The 22264-nt window shown below is 44.7% G+C and overlaps 1 protein-coding gene across 2 annotated transcripts in view; it reads left to right on the forward strand.

Annotated features, from left to right (window-relative positions):
* The window catches only part of LRP6 (LDL receptor related protein 6), a 150874-nt gene that overhangs the window by 82154 nt on the left and 46456 nt on the right, over positions 1–22264 (forward strand). For both annotated transcript variants that reach the window (XM_040345378.1, XM_040345377.1), the window contains exons 8-11: positions 5412–5628; positions 5747–6036; positions 8349–8575; positions 13166–13350. In XM_040345378.1, the coding sequence (XP_040201312.1) occupies positions 5412–5628; positions 5747–6036; positions 8349–8575; positions 13166–13350 (919 nt within the window). The remainder of the gene's footprint in view (positions 1–5411; positions 5629–5746; positions 6037–8348; positions 8576–13165; positions 13351–22264) is intronic.

Here is a 22264-nt window from a genome sequence, read left to right on the forward strand (position 1 = left end):
TGTTTTTTTTCTCTGAACCAGACCCCAAATTTTTAGCTCCTGCCAATGTGCATCGAGATTTGGTGCATATCCTCGTGTAGCGCCGGGGTACTTCTAAGTACCGGTGCTGACAAAATTTAAGGGATAGTCAGAGTGTAATTTGACTCTGATCTCAATTTTAATTCTAAAAGGGTCTCTGTTTTAGCAAGGCTGTACTGTGAGCTCATTCTGTTTTTGCCGGGGTGTTGTACCACCCCGGGGCGACAGGTCGTGCCAGTGGAGTCGAGGTTTGGGTGCCTCTTGCCAGCAGCCAATGAGGAGGGAGATTCTCTCGCGGGGCATGCTGGGAGAGGGTACTTCTGGAACAGACACCATTGAGGCGTGGTCTTTTTCTGGTGTGTCACCCACCTTCAGGGTGACGCACATCACGCCCCCCCCCCCCCCCCGGCAAGATGGCCTTCCAGGCCAGGGTGTGCGTGCCATGCGGTGTTTCTGGTTCCGGGACCATGTTGGCCCGGAACATTTAAAGCTGCGGCGGGGGCCCAATAATCGACTGGGTTCCCAATTTTGAGAAAAGATCCCAAGCAAGATAGCTGTTCGGTGTGGAGTCTGCCTGAGGAGAGCCAAGAGAGGCTGGCGATCCAACAGGGCCTCGACAATCCCTCGGGGATCAAGGTAACCGGACACTAAAATGTTGGATGTCAGCCATCTGTCAGTCGGTGACCTAATCTAAAACTACCTGAAGCTGATCCAGGCACTAATACTACCGAGGAGGATTGTCTCCATGATCTAAGTTCTAGGGAGGATCTGTGGCAGAGATCTTTTCCCTTAAAGTTCCGAGTGATACTCTGGCTGCCAGGTCGGTGTGAGAGGCCTGTCCAGGTACACTATACCCACTCTGGCTGGAGTGGCAACGAAAGCAAAGTGTTATTGGAAACAGGACTGTTTCTGTTTCATTAAGCCTGAATCTGCTGTTCCTTCTCCTCATACATCTTTACTCTCTACCTCAAGTTTTACTGTTTTGCCTTGTTGGGTACATAAAAGCACAAGATAAAGACACCTGCTGGACATTCCATTGCTTTGCTTTGGCTCTTATCAACTACCCTAGACGGCGGAGTCACAAAGGTAACATGCCACCCAATCTATAACCAGCGGCTCCTTCGGGGGTGAGCGCTACACTCGTTAATTAGTACCTATTGTGTTTGGTACTCACTGTGTGTGGGCAGGGTTCTTTGGCACCTGGGAACGTGTAGGCTCTGTGGCAGGTGCAGCACTAGGAAGTGCCTTTATGCCCTGTGGCATTAGAAGAATTTTGATTTCTCTGATCTTTTAGTCCAAACAAGACCATATGTTACTCTATAATTCCTCTAGCATTGTTATATGGAAGCAGTAGGTTTAAAGAGCACACCAAACTCTTGAGACAACTTATTTTATTAATTTCAGCTTTTCTTCATATACAACGTTGACGATCTCGCAGCAGGCAGTCCACGTAAAAACGTGTTGAATAATGTATAACAAATGGCTGTTCAACTGTTCAATCTTCTCATTCTACCTAAAATGGTAGATATATTGCTTCAGTATCTGTACTCTCACTTTAAGTTATTTAAACACTTTATGATCTCTCTGAGGCTTAATCAATAGTTTTACTCGCTCTATATTGCTGTTTGCTGGAACTTTTGCTATTGCTGCTTGATAGCACGTTTGCTTGTTTGACCATTTGCTGTGATGTTTGATAGCACGTTTGGTGGAACTACAAGTAAACACATAACTAGTTAGTATACAGTTCTAATCACACTATTAACAAAAGGAACATGTATAACTGTATTAAATACCTATTTTGGCTACTTGCTTCCATAAAACAGAACTCTGGATGGATGTGTGTCTGTTCAGATCTTCTCTCTCTGGTGTAATGAATTCTAGATGTGTGCTGGGAATTTTCCGTACCGAATGAGTGTAAGGCTGGCTCCTGCTCCATGTGAGATTGGCTGTGATTGGCCAAGACTCCTCATGAGTCACAAAAGCTTAACTCTATGCTTTCTGGTTTCAATTCTGCTGTGTCATTGAGCTTACCTTACAGTCACACAACAAATCTTAAAAGGCATATTCTCTCTTTTGCTTCTGGAACACAATATACAACTGTTACATGTCATCCATATATATATAAAATCACGGTAAATAACTGCTTTTATCTCTTACATATGAATTGTATAAGCAGATCTAGATGTATGTGCATGTAAGTCACATTAGCAACCTAGGACAGGTCTTAGCTGGCCAGCCACAGGCTCTGTGTTGTGTAATGGTATGTAAGGAAGATTTCAATGAAACAGTGATTTTCCAATTATGATAATTGTATTCAGTCGCTGTGTGCTGATAACTTGGCTTGTATGTTGATTAACCCTCTTGCTGTGTATAAAATCAGTTTTGGACGGGAAGGGTCCCCCTATCCCATATCACCTCTTTGGTTTTGCAGCTAGATGATTAATTTAACACACATGATGCCTTCGGATGTCTGGCAATCTGCAGCCGGGTAATAGGGGAGGCCCTGCATCATTTTGCTGGTGCCTTCCTTGCCAGTTATCAGCCAGAGGATCTGGGTCAATGTGGTTGAAGCCACATGTTTCCTCTGCTCTACTTTCTCCCACTCTGCGGTTTCGCTGTGTTTAGACTTTGACCCAGAATGTGAAACTCCACACTGCTTGGCGGTTCGCAGAGCAAAAACCACCAGAGAGTAGATTTACCTTGGTTTTTGGCAGATGGAAGGAGAAAGTTTTTTTAGTTTATGTAAGACTTAAAAAGTAACTCTACTTTTGTTGAGGAAATATCAATCCCCTCTGGATGATCAAAATAGATTGAAAGAATTTTAACAAACTTTTTGTTGCAGATTTCTACATTTTTCTTCTCTAAAGGAATACCCGTTTGACAGTATCCTTTGGAGACTGATTCTGGATAGGAGGGTCTGGTCTGTTTCATTCATTATAATCGACTGATGCACGTTTCAGTGTTGCGATGAGAAAAGTTGCAATGTCTGCATCCTTTTAGAAGTAATTAAACTTTAGGGAAAACCTTGCCAAACATTAAGATGCAGTTGCAGTGAGTGGCTAATATCTGACTTGAATCTTCGTGCAGAATTCTGAAAAATTCAGTGAGCCAATCACACGAGCAGGAAATTACTTTTTGGAGACTTTCCTCCAGGTAGCCATGTTGCATTGAATTTTACAGAAAATGACAGCAGTGCAGATTAAAATGGGTAATTTATTTTAATAGGATATTTAATTTCAATATGGCTTGCGTGGCAATTGTATACAGTATGCTATTGCAAAGGCAGAAGTTTTTTGTTTTTGTTTATTGATGCATTCTATGCAGCAGCCCCCTAATACTTACCTGAGCCCAATCTCGATCCAGTGATGTTGCACCAGAGATGTGGCTGTCCGGGACTTTCCCTCCTGATTGGCTGACAAATACAGCAGGCGCTATTGGCCGCCGCTGTCAGTCAGTGAGCCAAATATAAGATAGAGGGGGCAGCCCCGAGCCATGGCTCAATGTCTGCATGGACACACAAAGCAGTGGCTCAGGTGCCCCCATAGCAAGCTGCTTGCTGGGGAGGGGGGGGGGGGGGGACTGAACAAGGAGGGTCCAGAGGAGCACCAGCGAGGCACCCAAGAACATTAGGATCTGGGCTGCTCTGTGCAAAACCACTGCACGTGCAGGTGAGTACATGTTTGTTATTTAAAAAAAAAAAAAGACTTGAGTATCACTTTAATTTCTTTCCCCTGCTATGTCTTTTCCACGAAAGTGCAGTTATCCTTTAACTTCTGCTGCGGTTGTTCTCTCCCAGTGTGATGAGATTCAAAAACAAGATCTTTAATGTATACTTTACAGTAAGCAACCTAAAATTCCTTTTCTAAAAATTAAGGACAGAGCAGAGGAGGGTTAGACACCTGTCAGTTTTTTTTTTCCTAAGCCTAGGTTCACACTGATGCAGTGAGTTGAATGTGTTTTTTGCAGTGCAATTTCATGGAGCAGCTCCAGTGCGAGTTGGTGCAGTTCAGAATCTATTCTAATGCGTCTTTGATGCGATTTTTGGATAGTCAGACTCTCTCACATAGATCAAAGGTGGGAGTAACAAAGCAAAGACTTGCAGAGAACATACTGGAATCATGTTTTCTTAGGACAGATAAGCGATCTGTGTGCGATTTTCATTCAAGTCCGTGGTTACGAATTGCACCAAAGTCGCACAGGACCATTTTTAGAATTGCACTGCATATATGTGAACTTTCTCCATAGAAACATGTTATTTCACTAGTCATGTGATTCCATGCATTCTGGAATGCATCAGATATCGCATCAGTGAAAACCCAGAGCTAAATCATTGTGTCACGGATGGGTACATTTCATCCTTCTTTTTTTCTTTTTTTTTGTCTTGATACATACAGTCATTAGTAGTGAAGGAACAATCTAAAGATTTTAGTTATGCTCGGAAATATTCCAGTCCTCTGAAAGGATTTCTATTACATTGTAGAGATCTCAGGTTCTTTTAAACGTTTTGTGTTTAAAGCCACTCCTATTCCAACTACCATGTGAAAGAGGAAAGGGATCTGACAATGGATGCCTATGGGTGATGTCAGACCCAGACATTTCAGCCATTGTTGGTGATCTCTCCCTTCCCCTGAGTCTAGCCGCTGGGGAGACCACGTGACCAAACTGGAGTGCCCCGAGGCAAGTATACACATCATCTTTTTTTACGGGATAGTTAAAATGGGTGTTAGAAGTGGGAGGGAGGCAGGCAGACATATTGTGAAAGTGTCCCACTGTGTGATATGACTTCTGTGTCCACAAAAATGGCTAGCAGGCTGCGTAGAAGGACCTGTGCTCTGTGAAAGCAGTCTTTCTGCAGAGGTCTGATATGCCCCTTGCTTTTTCAAAGCTAGAGCTTTCCAATGAGCAAGGGGCATGTGCTTTGCTGATTGCAGAAGTATAATTCTGACTCAGCTGGAAGGGTGTTTTTGACCTCTGCAAAGAGACCACTGCTTTCACACAGAGCAAGGGCCATTTTCTGCAGCTCGATTGCATGTAGAAGGCTTTTCTACCCAAGCTCTGGTTGCTTTCCAAAGAAAACCTACTGTAAGCCCTAATTCGCCTTTTTTGTTAAAATTTATAAATGCATTTAAACTGAAAATTTGCACCTTTTAATGGCAGCCACATTTTAAAGAGGTTTTTTTAGGCAAACTTTAGCTTTTTGACAAATGGTTCTATGCTGTGCAACATTTCTTTTTTTATCTCTGTCTTGAAGTCTATATTGTTCATTACCAACCCTAAATATACTGTATATACATTAAGCTTTCATGGCTCTTGAGTTCCGTTTCACCAAGCATATTTGTATAATTATACCTTTCTATCATTGTTATTGATTTTCTGCACTTTGTTGTTTTCAGGTCATGAATATGGATGGCAGCGGGCGCAGGCTGCTGGTGGAGGACAAGCTGCCACACATCTTTGGCTTCACACTCTTGGGGGATTACGTCTATTGGACGGACTGGCAAAGGCGCAGCATTGAGAGAGTCCACAAACACACAGGCGAGCGTGAGGTGATCATTGACCAGCTGCCTGACTTGATGGGTTTGAAGGCCACAAACATTCATAAGCCACCAGGTAAGCTGCGTGTGTGCAATGGTTCAAGGAATCTTTCGATTTATGGGAATACGCAGCAAATATAGATTTTATTTTTTATGTTCTAATGCCTAATGTGCGTTATATTTTTTTTTTAAAGGTTCTAATGCCTGTGCTGACAGTAATGGTGGCTGCAGCCACCTGTGCCTGTATCGACCCCAGGGACCACGCTGCGCATGTCCCATAGGGCTGGAGCTGATCAATGATATGAGAACTTGTATTGTACCAGAGGCATTTCTTCTGTTCTCCCGCCGGGCTGACATCCGCCGCATATCACTAGAGACCAACAATAACAATGTAGCCATTCCACTGACCGGCGTGAAGGAAGCCTCTGCTCTTGATTTTGATGTGACCGATAACCGTATTTACTGGACAGACATCAGTTTAAAGGTAAGTGCTTATCTGACATTCCACATGCGTTGGCAGTATTGCCAACATAAGTTACCATTTAGTATCAGTATTTTTTACTTCGATATTTTGTAAGAAAAATCTCTAGGGTTCTTTAAAATGTTTGTTTTCTCTGTTTTAAGGTAGAATTCCAGTCTCTAGCTAAGCCTAAAATTGCCTCCTTCCCTCTTCTAACGCCTATTCTAACTACCATGTGAAGGGAAGATGCATATACTCACCCATTCGGAGGTCGCTCCTGTCCGGTCACTTGATCGGCTCCCAGCAGTGGCTTCAGGGGAGAGGAAGGAGATCGGACAATGGATGCCCCATAGTAAGCCAATGGGTATAAAATGAGATGACACATACAGGGATTTGAGAGGGCTGCACACCCCGGTTTAGGTGCTTGAACAATGGAAGAACATTTTCCCATGTTTTTTTTAGCAGCAACAAACGGTAAACCAGTTTGAATAAAAAATATTGGTTTTATTTGTAGAAAAATAGCAAATGACAAATAAAAAATTGTTGATAAATTTATGAGCTATGGTTATTACAAACAAGCAAAATACATGCCAGGGTGTTAAGACAAGTAAACATATAGTATTCAATTTTGCACAAATCAACTTCAGTTTGATGAACAGAAGAAAGCCCAATGCATTTCGACCTTCTAGGTCTTCCTCAGGGGGATCTTATATTCTATAGAAATAGGACAGGTATTGCAGAGATGTACTAATGTATTCTGCTTCTCCTCCTCCCTTTGTTGTAGGCTCCAGGTCAGCAAATGAAAGGAAGCTTTAAAGCCTAGAGCGCAACCTGCTGCCTAGAAAACAAAATATGAATGTACATATTTACTGTTTACATGTATAACAAACAGTCTCTTTGGTTCCAGGGCAGATTTGTGGATGGGGATTTTTTCTGCCCTCTAGACCAGTGATGGAGAATTGTGGCACCCCAGATGTGTTGGAACTATATTTCCCCTAATTCTAAACTACATTGCAGAGTGCGTGAGCATCAATGTAGTTCCAAAACATCTTGGGTGCCAAGCGTCGCCGTCACTGCTCTAGACGGTGGCATTTTATAAGATAAGCTGGTGGTAGTGGTCTTTTCAACCTTATGCAGGGGTTGAGCACTGGCCTCACCCTTTCCCCCAGCTGGTGCATAATGTAAGTTTTCTCTGAGGTTAACGGTATGCAGTGTGAGTGCATTCAGGCTCTGCTGGAACAGCCTGCAGGTCTAAGTTGACCCAAAATGTCAGGCATCTAGCCAGGATGCTGAATAATTTGTGGTGTATTTAGATTCTGCTGTCATAGACCCCTAGGAGGCAAAACTTTTTTCCTTGGTGTTAAATGGACACAGGCAGGAAGCCCTTAAAGTGCAAGTTCACCTTTTCAGAAAAAAATTAAAAGGTGAGCCCAACACTGTGCATCCTCCCCACCTTTGTCTCTGCGGTACTTCATTTCTGCGGGTGACAAGATGTTGGTGCCCTTGCAGCTGGTGTAGCAGTCTGTGGATCACTACCTGCATTGATTTTCCATACCATTTTTAATCAATTCTCAATAAAATTTTAATAGACTACGCTGCTTGGTCATCTCTTTTCCTGCTTTTGCAGTTTGTGCTACAACAGTATGGTTTTTTTTTCTTTCGTTCAGCTTTCCAATTAGGCATAGCAAGCTATTTACTCCTCACCTTGGGTAATCTGTTACCCACTTTATTTTATTTATAATTTTTTTTAAAAAAATTGAAGATTTTAAATCCCTGCTCTTCTTCTTCTTCTTTTTTTTTTTTTTTTTTTGTGGTGCTTCCGGGACAGATCAGAGGGATTCTGATTGGGCAGTGCAGCACAGAAGCACTGCTTAAAGATGGAGATGAGAGGAAATTTTAAATCCCTGGACCACTACACCAGCTGTATGGGCACTACCCACTCATTACCCACAGGGAAAAATAAAACAGGTCCAAGGGGGGTAGGAAGAGTGTATTGTGTTCATTTTTTCTGAAAAGTTGAACTAACCCTTTAAACACACTTTGACAGCTGGACTGCCACTTTGGGAGCTCTACATTGAAAGCTGACCATCCTGCAGTAGCTTAATACAGACACTATTATATTCCCGATCATAAGTTTTCTTGGTACATTAGCTTGAAAATTGCATATTGATTTCTACATTGGGTTAACTGCTGAAATTTACACTCATTTTGGCTCCATAGTTGGTAGGCCTTCTTTTTGTTTGACTACCTTCCCTACACCTTTTAGAAGCGACAGGTGAGATATTCTTGCAAGCCAAGCAGTTTCAGCATTGAATCCTTGTTTTCTTTCCTTGCAGACAATCAGCCGGGCGTTCATGAACGGAAGTGCTCTAGAACACGTGGTCCAATTTGGTTTGGATTATCCTGAAGGCATGGCTGTGGACTGGCTGGGAAAGAACCTTTACTGGGCAGATACTGGCACAAATCGTATTGAGGTCTCCAAGCTGGATGGCATGCATCGACAGATACTGGTGTGGAAAGACTTGGACAGCCCACGGGCGTTGGCTCTAGACCCAGCAGATGGGTGAGTTGCCAGAAGTGGTATTTCAGTATAGATTGTTTGATGGGTTCAGTATGGAGTAAAGCAATGTAAATTTTCAGACACTTGCCAGTTATTTAGAGTGATTAACTCTAGGTAATATTTGAGTGTATGCTGATGGTTGGGCATCAGAAAATGTTTAGGTGCTGTAATAGCTTGCTCTAATATATCTGTAGCCTGGCAATAGAAAGTTAGTCCACCATTGTAGTAAACTTTCTAGCGCATCCATAGGGTAGGGTATAAATCATTGAGCAGTAAAGAGTACATTTTTCGTCTTCTTAGACCATCAACCTGTAGACCACAATGCACTACGATACATTTTTAGTCTGTGTAAATGTAACCATCCTGGAATATAATCCGGGACCTAAAGAATCGTTGGGGAGCTTGACATAGTGAGATGTCCCAACATGAAGTGCTGACTAACTCTTATTAATTTGCATGTTTCCTGCTCCCCCTCCTGCATACCATCTCCTCTTCCTTTCCGTTGACAAACTTAGGCCCTGTGTCTCCTGTGCAGGCATCTTCTGGGATGCAGTGAATTGGGGCATATATAGTAACATCCCTGACCAAAGTCGACAGTGGCTGATTATGTGGATAAACCCTCCCAGCATGTAGCGTTTGAATTTTGCACTTAAAGGGGTTGTAAAGGTACAATTATTTTTTTCCTAAATAGCTTCCTTTACCCTAGTGCAGTCCTCCTCCTTCACTTACCTCATCCTTCGATTTTGCTTTTAAATGTCCCCAGTCTTCTGAGAAATCCTCACTTCCTGTTCTTCTGTCTGTAACTCAACACTGTAATGCAAGGCTTTCTCTCTGGTGTCGAGTGTCGTGCTCACCCCCTCCCTTGGACTATAGGAGAGTCAAGACGCTCTCTAGGTTGCAGATAAAGGAGCTGTGTGTTGGTGGTCCTGACTCTCCTGTAGTCCAAGAGAGGGGGCGAGCATGACACTCCACACCAGGGAGAAAGCCTTGAATTATTGTGTGTAGTTAGACAGAAAAACAGGAAGTGAGGATTTCTCAGAAGAAATAAGGACATTTAAAAGCAAAATCGAAAGATGAGGTAAGTGAAGGAGGACTGCACTAAGGTAAAGGAAGCTATTTAGGGGAAAAAATTGTACCTTTACAACCCCTTTAAAAGGAAAATGGCAGAAATGAGGGGTATGAATTATTTTGAGATTGCAACTTTGCACATGTTATGTGTTGGTAGATGTAATCTCTCCTCCTCCTTTTTTTATTAGTCAAAGGTGATCGAACACTTTAAAGTGTAATTATGGGGGGGAAATCACATATGATGGTCTTGGCATTAATACAGCCGTTTCTGGCATTTTATCACTAGAGGTTTGCTTCATCAAAATGTGGCTTAAAGTTAAAGTGGACTTTCAACTTAAAGTATGTTATGTTGCCCTGCCACCTCTCCCCCTCCGTCTTACAGTTGGACATCATTTTCTTTTTCTTGTTTGTGCTACAAAACACTTCCTCATCTCTTGCCTGGGCGTACATTTATTTACTTCTTTTTTTTTTTTTTACTCCAGCCTCACCTGCGACTGTTCAGATGTGCTGCAGGGCTTTAGCTCCGGAATTACCCCTGCACCACATCTGCGATGGAAGCTGCTTACCTGTAAACAATTTTATACTGCCCATCCAGTTCTAATATTTTTACAGCTCTGCCACATAAGCACAGTCCTGTGTGGCATGACATATGACCTGATTTATTTATTTTTTCCTGCAGTAGTTTTCCTCATCCCCAGCCTGTAATTTTGATATTGAAAGGAGATGCAGGAGAATGATTAGCTTGTTTTCACTCTGCTTTATCCGTCAGCATGCCCCTTGTTAGCACATGAATGCTGCAGCAAAACTGATTGGCTTCTTGTGCTGCTCCTCTCTCTCCCAGTCTAAACTTTAATATAGGGGGTCTAAAAGAGGTGGTACCAGTTCAAATTCAGGTGCATAAACTGCTAGCCTTTAAAATCATAATAAATACAAAGTTGCATCAATTTGTCTTTCTGGTGTATGGCTGTAACATTGCAAATACCAGCTGTAGATTTAAGAATGTTCACTATAGTGTTTTGTCTTTACCTGATCTCCAAAACCAGGCTAACTGTAGAGTTTATATAACCAAGGGCTAATTGCATTATGATATAATATCCTTAGAAGGAAATGGAAAATTCCACAAAAATAGCAGATCATCTCTATTTTTCCAGATCTCAGTAGTTCTTTGTCTCCTCTGTTTGCCATAACAAAGGCACATTATCTGCTCTGCATCCTGGTCTGCTATCGGTAATTACCCTCTCTGGGAACACAAACCTGAAATACTATCTGGTCATTCAGCCAGACAACTTTGTGTTGGGCACAGCTCCATTCGTCGCCTTTCTCTTCTCATATGTTAACTAGGTCAGTGTTTTGCTGCCACTACATCCAAGGGAAGGTTTGTTATGTACAGTATATAGAATCTCCCATTACAACCAGGTGTAAAGAGCCATTACAAACGTTCACAAATGCATGAATACATTGTCAGAGCTTTGATAATGTATGTCTGAGCAAACTGAAAAAAAATAAAGTATGTCAATCTCTGCAAAAACGATGCACATGTCCTCATTTTTTTGTGCATTTTGAAGCTGAAGGCTGGGCACTGCACTTTTTTTATTTACAAATATTCCTTGATCGCCACAAAGGACAAAAATGCACTGTGTGCACCAATGGCCTTTACAAACCCAGACTGTACCTTGTAAAAGTACAGGGGTTGAACAAAATTATGGAAACTAGTATGGTAAAAGAACAAAATCGTTGCCCAATATGGTGTTGGACCACCTTCGGCTTCCAAGGCGGCCTGAATTCTCCTGGGTATTGAAAAATACTGTATACGTCTTGGATGGTGGATAATGGAATCTCATGCCACTCTTCATGCAACAATCCGGGTCACAATCCTGCGCAATGTCCTTTTTTTTTCTCTCTTTCGGTCAGTTGACCATGTCGACCGCGCTTAGGCTCCTCAAACTATTTCTTTCCCAGAAACTGTATGTGCCATCATAACCTTTGATAGTGTACCTTGAGACACTGCAAATAGCTAACTTAAAGGAGAAGTTCACCTCTTAAAAAAAATAAACAAATGCACATTTGTTTTTGCAGGTGTAAAAAAAATGTTTTTTATTTTTTTTATCGTTTTTTGCTTGGAGCCTGGAAAGCATTGCACCTGCAATCGGCAAATCGTAGGTGCCATGCAGGACTTCTGCAGACTCCTCAGTCTATCCGCAAGGCTGTTGGGACTTGTAGTTTTTCCATTCACAGAGGACTATGAATGATGTGGCCGGGCAGGTGGAGCCCCGCATGGCCACGTTTTTTTTTTTTTGCTGTCAATGAAGAAATGCTGTACCTGTTGGACCATGTTACATGTTCGAAAAGGTGAACTTATCCTTTAAGTCGCAGGCACCAGCAATTTGCCTTCTTTGAAACTCGATAAGCTCTGACATGACTCCGTGTTGCTAGAAGAGCACGCACACAGTGAATGATGAAAGTGAGGCTTCCCACTTGTTAGCTAGGTGTCTCCTCACACAGCAAACGCGTGTTACATCACTTCCGCTTTCAATGTGAAACATGTCGTCACTTTCAATTTATGTAGTGTTTCTATACATTTGTCCATCTATGCTATGAAATAATCACTGTCCTGCACATAACCGGAGCAGAGATTTGGGAGTAAACCATCAGGCGTTTGTTAAAGCTGAACCTTTTTCAAGCATATATATATTCCTCTCTAAATGTACTGGGTGTGTGCAACAAAAGCCCTTACAAACCCAGATAGCACCTTGTAAAAGTAGCAGTTAAATCATCACTGTGCTATACATAGTCTGTGCAGAGAGCAGAACTGTTGGAGAGGCTCAGCGTGCCCCACCCACTTCGGGCTGCCTGCAGAAAACTACAGGGGGTGCAATACAAGACCAGTCACCATGAACATGGGGAGAGCAGCGGTGACTGGTCTTTATTGCTGGAGTCCCCTGCACAGAGGCAACGTTTTTTTATTTTATTTTTTAATGCACAAATGTCAAATGGGGAGCAGCGACTCTGTCCTTGCAGCTGCTGCTTTACAAATTGCGGGAATGGAACTGCCTGCATGGGGATGCACAGAACACCTGTGCATTCCCTGCTGTGCGAGTAAACGCTGCCCTCCACAGGAGTACGCTTTAGTATACCCCATGTGAACGAGGCCTTAGTAGAAATTTAGCAGGAATTTTGTAATTTGTGTTTGTGTACAAATAAGGATTTGTCTTCTCTTTTTTTTTTTTTTTTTTTTTTTTGAAAATAGAGATGTGATAAACATTTGTGCAACCATTGCGGGGTCTAAAAAAAAAAAGAATCGGTAGCACCACCCTTTGTGGGTGAAACTTTGTTCTCTCACAATTTGTCTTGGAAAAATCCTACAAAACTACTGATACAGAAAAGCATTAAAAAAAAAAAAAAATCCAGATTCAGGCAGGATTATTGCATTTATTTGGCCAAGATTTTAATTGTAGTATGTGCAGTTTTTGCTTTAAATTCACTTCCACTGTCTTTTTGTTTTGAGTAACTTGTTCCCTTTTATAGGTTTATGTACTGGACAGAGTGGGGAGGAAAGCCCAAGATTGACAGGGCTTCTATGGATGGCAGTGAGCGTATTACTGTGGTACCCAATGTGGGCCGGGCCAATGGGCTGACTATCGACTATGCTGAGAGACGACTATACTGGACAGACCTTGACACCAACCTTATTGAGTCGTCCAACATGCTAGGTAAGTGTAGGATCCCGAGAGCTGTTTTGTAGTCTGTGTTGATTTAACACAAATAGCACTTTATTGGCTTCTTTTAGGCCTGATTCACACCTATACATTTTTAGTGCTTTTTGCAGATTTGCACTATAGTGCATTTTAACATGATTTCCTATGAAACGCGTTCTGTAGTGCAAATATGCAAGAAGCACTAAAAATGCATAGGTGTGAATCGGGCCCTAGCATCTTAAAATTAACAAATTTTATTTCTGGAGGCAATCTGTACAAAATACCCCGTTACGGAGTTCAGACTCACGGTTTCGGTGGCTGGTCCCAAGAAGGGCTCAGCGGTCTCCTCGGCCACCATTTCGAGGTGGATCCGACAGATCCTGATCAGGCTTGCGCCATAAAGGGTCGGGCACCTCCCTGTCACGATGCATTCGACCAGGGCAATATTGCCTCTTGGGATTTCTGACATCAAGCGTCTGTTTCCCAGGTGTGTAAGGCTGCGACCTGGTCGCGTATTCACACTTTCACTAAACTTTACAAGTTGATGTGAGTGCATCTTCGGATGCTTCTTCAGCCACAAAGTTTTGCAGGCGGCTGTTTAGAGTTACAACTCCTCAGTTGAGGAGCTCTGTTTTGTTTTGGGGTGAAGTTCAATTGTATGCTGTTTCCACTGCTTTGGGACGTCCCACTTTGTCAAGATTAAGGCTGTGTCCGTCCATGAACTCAGGGAAAAGGATTTTACGGGGAGTATAAAATCCTACTTTCCTTCTTTTTTTTTTTATATATTCTTTTTACAAACAGTGACTAGAACAATACCGTGTGTGTGTTTTCTTCTTTTTTTTTTTTTTTTTACACAATATGGTTGCTTATAGCGGAGTTTTACATTTTACACTCAGTTTGGCCACAGGTAATCACATGGTACAGATTGGCTGTGATTGGCCCTGTCTGTACCGTATGATGACTGTGACCAATCGCAGAGCTCATCACCAATAGTACACAATGAAAGGAATGAATGAAAGCCTTTCATTGTGTACATCTGCTGTGATTGGCCACAGCATTCACATGGTACCGGCAGTGGGCTGACAGGTCATGCCGTCATACCGGAGCGTGGCCCGATCCTGGGAGGACATCATATGACATCCTCAAACAGTAGTGCTCCCACCCAGCCGTCATTTTAAAATAGGCCCGGCGGGAAGGTGTTAAATACCAATGCTTTTTCGTTGCATGCAATGGTTATGCCTGCTGGCCTCTATATTACAGCTATTTCGATTTTTTTTTTTTTTTTTTTTTTGGGCTCAATAGGCTGGAAATATAAAAGCTCCCATTGTTTAATTGTTTTTCTTTTGTTTTATGACACACTGGAGCCTTGTAGTAATGTTAGCTGTGATTTTTTTTTTTAATAAGGGGGGGGAAAAAAACATACTTTGGTACATCTTCATTTAATCAGTCTGTGCCATTTCAGTTGCTGCTGTATTATTTCAAATTTTCCACTAACCTTCATCTCCAAGGTAATTCTTGGGATTTTTTTGTCGCTCGATTTGATAATTGGCACAGTTTTCCCATGCTGAAATTCTACACAAAAAAGACAAAGCTCCAGGCCTATACACAAAGTGCAGTGGAGCTGTGGAAGGGCCAGCATTTAGCAGGGCCCAGAGCCAGCTCTTTCTGCAGGTAAATAAGCTGCCTCCCAGCTGTGCCCGTCGGGCTGCTGCCTTCTCCATGCGGCTGGAATGTTTCTGTGAAGGAAATGAGCAGCACCATGGACAGGTGCCAAACTCCACTTGCCGCTCTGACTTCATTTGCATTAAAAAGGATTTATCTGCAGGGGGAAATGTTAAACATGCTGTTTTAAGTAACTGATCCGCTTTGTATAAAAGCTTCCCCTTCTATCAGTTTCTTCCTGAACCCATCCGCTCCTCGCCTGGGTTTTAAAGGGCCTTTTCCTGCCTCTACAGCTTTCCATTCCCTGATACAAATTTCACTGCTAGATGTATGTTAATTATTCAGCAACTTTATGAATGAAACAGCACAAGGTCATAAGGTTTATTGAACTAACGTTCTGCAGTTGTACCCTTTTTTCTTTTCAAGCCAAACTGGGTGTCCTTTGATAAATGAGATGAGACAGAGAGGCTAATTTAGTGTTCTGGAAGGCTGTGGAAGCTCTAGCCCCTAAGATCTCCTCTTCGCTGAGTCTTTTACTTAGCAAATGGAATAGATTCCTCATACTCATGTGATTTATGGATCCTAATTATCAAAGCAGAAAGCCAATTCATTTCTATGACATTCAGCTGCTTCCTTCTAATGTATGGTGGCTTTGTGCATCATTTCCTTGGTCGCAGCAATAGAAAACATTTAGAAATTTTTTTTTTGTTTGTTTTTTCCCCTTAGACAAATGTGAAGCATTTCATATCATTTTTTTTTTCAAGTCAACAGGTGGAGCATTGGGTGCAGTTTCTCATACCTTTTTATTCAGATTGTTCGTTCATAGAACTTGATGATCATAGATCTCAATAGCTCATGCGGAATTCTACACATAAGTCAATGACTTTCACCACTTTATTCATTATCAGAGGGCTTACTCTGAGATCTCGGACATACAGAGCCTCCAACAATTTAGTTTAATGCTGTGTGCGTGTGTTTATAACTTTTTTTTTTTATTTTTTTACAATTTTTTTCTTCTTTTGTTGTATATTATTGCTGTCACTTGCAGCCATTTCCTGCCTACATGCACTTCAGCGATGGCTTAAAGCTCATTATGAAATACTTGCCTTAGAACGAGGCATCGGTAACTCGCCTGGTCCACGCCGAGGGAGATGAGATGTTGCTTTGGCGTGTCTTCTGGGCATTGCAGCTCCAGCACTGTGAGTGGCTGGAGCCACAATGTCGTCGCTCCCATGCGTGCGGCAGGTTTCTTTATGGCAACGTCCGGCGTCTGCCGGGCTTTCAGCCGAGAATCCCCTGTGCGCATGCGTCGCTGCAGTCAGCGGCTCATTGCGAGGGGAATATCTCCTAAACCATACAGGTTTAGAAGGTTTTTTTGACAGCAGTTGACTGTACCTCCATAATGTGTGTTGAAATGGCCACTTGTAACGGAAGCATAGTTGGGAGATGGGCATCATGTTTTCACCCTATAATAGGAAGTATCAGAAAAATTACCTTCAAGACACGATCCCCAAGGATTATATTAACAAACTGTAGATTTAAAAAAATAAGATAAATTACTTTTAAAATTACTTTAATTTTTAATCGGCGTAAAATATTAGCCTTTCTGACTAAATGTCCACAGGTTGGTATTATTTTCCTGATGAAAATGTAAAATACTTTTCTCTTTATCGTCCATGGACGGACACAGCTCCTTAAATCTTGACATCTTGAAATCTTGTGGGTTTGAAGGAGAGGACTAGGCAGAAACCATGTTAGATAATTAATGTAACATGTATTTAACAGAGTTGAACAGCCCCGCCCAGGGGGGGTCCCTCCAGACATAACCCTCCTCACTGCAGCATGCAGCCTTAGAGCCGGTTCACACTAGGGCGACACGACTTCCAGCGCGACTTTCAGAGGCGACTCCGACACGACTTGAACATGAACCACAGGGCGATCTGGGGCGATTTACAACACAACTTGAAGTCGTCTCCAGGACAGGAGACTTTCCAGTGGCCAATAAAACAACAATCAGCTCTAGGAGAGTGAGGGGGAGGGAGGGGTGCAGGAGATGTTTCCCTGAGAAATGTATGTTATCTTCCTGGAAAGTAGCTTCAGATAAGACAGTGATCCGACTTCTGAGGCAACTTCCATTGAAATCAATGGGTACAAATCGCCTACAAGTAGGATTGAAGTAGTACAGGAACCTTTTCTGAAGTCGGATCGCCTTGAGTCGTGTCTATTAACACCGCTCCCATTCACTTCCATTGTTTTTCTCTACAGCACGACTTGGGACGACTTGAGGCTACATGAAGTCGGATCGCAAGTCGCCCCAGTGTGAACCGGCTCTCAGTTTCGTTCTGCCTAGCAAAGGAGAACGATGTATGGCTCCCTTTAGGCCCAGCGCCCTGAGGAGAATTTTTATTTTATTTTACCTTTTCTTGAAGACTCTTCTTTCAACTGTTGGCTGAGAGACAGGTTGGGTAATATAGATCCCTGTAGTCTACTCAGTCCGACCAGCAAGCGTGGGCACACCTTTGCAAAGAGGCTGGGTCTGCCACACCATACCCCATGGCTCCTGGGGTGGCCAGCGAGCTTTGCTCCGAGGTCCACATATGACTGGGCTGTGGGGTTGTCTCACTCACAGTGGACTGGGCCGACAGCTACCTCCATTGTGGTTGTAGTTCTGTCAGGAAATGCGTCAGTGAGTCCTCGCTCGGACGGGTAAGTACAGTCCCTCTCGCTTCGGTGGGTTGGTACGGCTGGGCATTCCTGGGGTTCGGGGTCCCCTTCTCCTCCCTTCCCTGCTCCTTTCCTTTGCTGCATTGCTAAGGCACGCTGTCCGGGAAGGGGGGGGGGGGCCTTCCTGAGGGGGCTCTGTTATCTGGCACTTTTTATTGTTTGATACTGGGTTTTCCTGTGGGGGTTTTCACTGTAAAAGCCCTATGAGGCTTTCCCTGTTTAAAATGAGGCGTTTTGCCGGCACTGGCACAATTGTTTGGGAGGTTTTCAATTAAATTGAAAACTCCCATTGGCGGCCATTTTGTCGTAGCCGTGCCATGTGCAGCGGGCGGCCATCTTTGTGCAGTTCTGACCCCTAGTGCTGTATTCTACGGCGCACACAGGTCCCTGCAGATGCCGCACAGTTCTTTCATGGTTCTTTTCCTCTCCACACGCTGTGTGCTGAGAGTGGTCGGCAGCGCTGGGCAGTCTGCACCTGAGGTGAGTCCCCTGGGTACCCCTGGTCAGCGCAGCAAGTGGGTAAGATGCCCTGTATAGGGCCCTGGGAGCGTCAGGTTTTTTTTTTGTAAAGACAGGTGACTTGCATCTATTACATACACACTATGTAAATGTCTTTTATATTTGGAGTCAGTATCTGGTCCTTCCCCAACATGCTGGTGGCAGCAGCGGGTGTTAGCACCTGGGATTCCCACAGAGACTTGATTGTCAGCCCTGGACACTTTTGTGCCAGGGTGGCAGACGTGCGGGGGTTAAAAGAGTGCCCCCTCCCTCCGTTATCCCCTGGGGAATGCTCTGTTATGGAGCCACGGACCAGGTACCTGGGTCAGTGCAGGATAAGGCATTTAAGGGTGCGCTTCTCACTGCTGTAAGGGACTCTCTTAAGCTGGATAGTGCAGCTGGGTTTTCGCTGAGGGCTTGGTCTTTTTTGGATCACACAAATTAGACCGCTCTGTGTAGGTTCTCTCCTTTTGTGCCCTTCTTTGATAATTTCTAAGATGCGGAATAAGAAAAGCCGCTGAGGGCTTTTGTAGTCCCTCACCGCCTGGCAGTTCAGTGCCCCTTTGAGGAGAGCCCTTTCAGGAGGTGGGCTTCTTCTCCGGTGGTGGACCCTCCGGGTGTCATGTATAGGTGACCACTCTCCCTTTTGCTGGAGTCCCCGCTTGTATAAATCTGACTGTTAGAAGATCCGAAGTACTGGCCCTTGCCATGTTTACCATGCTGGAGTCTGACTTGCGGCCTATTGTGGCCACTGCTCTGGGGTCTCAGTCGCTCTCGGAGTGAGCATTTTGCACCAGACAGTGGAGGAGCACCGACTCTCTCCCGAAGATATTAGGCTAGCGGACCTGTTGGTCCAGGGCCTCATATAGGTCTGTGATGCTTCATTGAATGCTGCGCCCTTGTTATCCAGGGCTTCTGTTTCAGAGATTTATGCACACGGTGGTGTAGTGGTTAATGCCATTACCTGTCAGCTAGAGAGTCATTGATTCGATTCCGGACACTGACACCGATCTGCCTGAAGCTTACATTGTCGCTCCCTGTGTCTGCATGGGTTTTCTCCCACCCTCCAAAGACATGTGTGCATACACTTCCATAATATACATACACACTTTGTGTATGTATTATTAAAGGGCAACCCTCCCAGGCCGACAAGGGCTCAGCTGGGGGACTAATCCATCCCTGGGTGCGTAAGCCGATCCCGCCGGCACCTAAATCCCACCAATGTATGTAGCCTTCCCTCCTCTAGGTGGTGGGGCGGCTTACAGGTTAACAATTCAGTGAACCTCCCTGTTCTCTGACCAGTGGGTCTGCGAGGTGGTCTCTTCAGAGTACTAGATAGGGTTTACTCCTATCCACAGAGTTCTTTCCTCGTGTCTTCCTCGCCCGGCTTGTCGGTCTGCCTTGGGCAGTGTGGGACTTGCTAAGCTGCGGGGTAATTTTACCTTTACTGCAGGACGGTAGGTTTCGCTTTTTCTATGGGCCCCCGGCCCTGATTACCTTTGTGAACATTGGGTAGTTCCGCAGGGACGCATACATGCATGTCCCGTTTTGCACATGTCACAGAATTTTCTGTGCTTCGTGATGGGGGAGGGCTTCTGTCAGTCTGTGGCCCTCCCTTTTGATCTGGCGTCAGCACCAAAGATTTTCACCTAGGAACTCGCAATTATTCTAACTTTGTTGGGACAGCGAGGCTTTGCCTCGTGGGCTTCTTGAACGACTTTCTTCTGAGAGCAGTCTCAGACCTAGTGGATGTGTTTATAGCCATTCAGACCCTCCGAAACTTCGGGTGGGTGCTAAACATTTGGAGCCGGTCCTGGTTCCGACTCAACGGTGGAGTATCTAGGGTTGATCCGGGCTCCTCGGTGGCGAAGGTCCTTCTTCCCCTGGAGAAATTGCAGACTCTTCAGTCTGCGGTGAAGGTATTGGCATCACGCTATTGGTCTTCTCTCCGGATACCTGCAGGTCTGGGGCTTGTGGGTAGCCTCCTTCGAGGCGGTACTGTATGCCCAGTTCCACACTCGGGCATTCCAGGGGAAATACTGTCCAGGTGGTAAAAATGTTCTTATCTCTGAAATCGTCAGATTCAGGTGCGCCACCTAGTCGGAGTCTTTCTGAGTTGGTGACAGAGATCCCCGACTCTTTGGTCCGGGAAGTTGTTTCTTCCTTCCAGGGGTCGGTGTTTACGACGGACGCAGGCCTCACGGGTTGAGGGGACACCTGGGGCCCTGAGTCGCTGGACTTGCGTGGACCTACGGCCACACCTCCCTGAATGTGCCTGCTCTCGTCTGATCTCGGTAGCTACCCAGGGTCGGGCCTGGCTAGTACCTGGGTGGGAGGCCACCAGGGTGCTGTGGACCCTGTCTACCGTTCATTGTCCTGCTATTTGGGTGATCAGGCTTTGATTCTCCTTGTGTTCGAGGAGGTTGCAAGGTCGTCCGATTTGGATTCAGCCGACAACGCCACGGCCGTGGCTTCGGTCTACCGTTGGGTATACCAGCAGGCGGACTACTGGAGTCACCTGATGCTGGACCAGGGTGACTGGTTTTTGTGCTTGGGGGTGTTTTCGGCTCCCTTGCAGGAAGTGAGTCTCGCAGGGCAGGAGAGATTATAGCTCAGCGGTAGACTGCCTGCCCTGCATGCATTTGACTCTGGGTTCAAGCCCAGGAAGGTCTGTGTCATTACGTGGCCAGGGCTCGCCTTGGCTTTTTCCACTCAAGGATCTCCTGGCCGCCCGTCTCCAGGTCCCATACTTCCTCCTGTTGTACAGTCACTGACTTGCTCAACATGGCTATTGGTAGCCAGACTTTAAGAGACCGGGGTCTGTCCGACACGGTCATCTCAACCATGCTGAGGGCACGGTAGTCGTCTTCCGGAAGGATCTACAGTCGCACCTGGCAGGCCTACATCTCTTGGTGCGAAGAGATGAAGTGACGTCCACGGACGTACTCTGTGGCTAGGGTCCTGCTGTTTTTACAGCTTGGAGTGGATCTCAAATTGCTTAAAGCACCGTTTGGGGGCAGATTTCGGTGGCTTTTTTGGGGCCCGTTCCCTGGTGGGTACCTCTTTGTGCAGGGGGTTTGTCATATACTTTCCCCTCTTGGCCCATCTCTTCCCCCATGAGTTTTGACTCTGGTGCTCTCGGTTCTTCAGGAACCTTCCTTTTGGAAACAGAGAGATTTTCTCTTGACACTATCTCTGAAGGTGTCCCTTTTCTTCTGTTAGAGGGGTCTCTGAGTTGGCGGGCTTGTCTAGCAAGACACCATGCTTGATCCTCCATAAGGATTGGGTGGTGGTGCGCCCGCGACCTTCCCTTCTTCCGAAGGTGGTTTCGGCCTTTTGCCTGAATAAGGGCATTGTTCTTCTATCCTTATGCCCTCGGCCGGCGCATCCTGCGGAGGTTGCGTTTCATACTTTAGGCGTGGTACGCGCTTTGCGGGTGTGCCTGCCTGCTACCGCTCCATTTTGGAGATCTGACCCTCTTTTGTGTCAGTGTCTGGTCCACAAAGAGCTTGGCGGTCTCGTCGACCACCCTGTCTCGGTGGATCGGACAGACCGTCATAGAGGCCTATCTTTTCCGGTCGCGGCACTTTCGACCAGGGCACCTGGTGCTCCCTGGGTTTTTCCGACATCATGCGTCGGTGTCACAGGTGTGCGGGGCGGCGACTTGGTCGTCCGTTCACGTTCTTTTCCAAAATTTACATGGTTTCTGCCTAGTCCTCTCCTGTAAACGGAGAACATAACCCACTTGTCAAGATTTAAGGAGCTGTGTCCGTCCATGGACTCAAAGGAAAGGATTTTATGATTATTTTTTTTTATTTACTTGACTGATAATTTAACCTAAATAAACATACAGATAATAAAGTCCGAACACCTTCTCTGTGTACTAGCACCAGGTCAGTAACTCAGATTATTAAAACCATCTTATCTTCGAGTCAGCCAGTAAAAAAAAATTTTTAAGACCTAGAGGTCCGCATTGGCAGTCTCCATAGTGCCAAAGTAGGTTTACTTTTAGTCACTTTAGTACATAAAACATTAAAGTGAATGT

Source organism: Rana temporaria, chromosome 3, assembly GCF_905171775.1.
Source record: "Rana temporaria chromosome 3, aRanTem1.1, whole genome shotgun sequence".
NCBI lineage: Eukaryota > Metazoa > Chordata > Amphibia > Anura > Ranidae > Rana > Rana temporaria.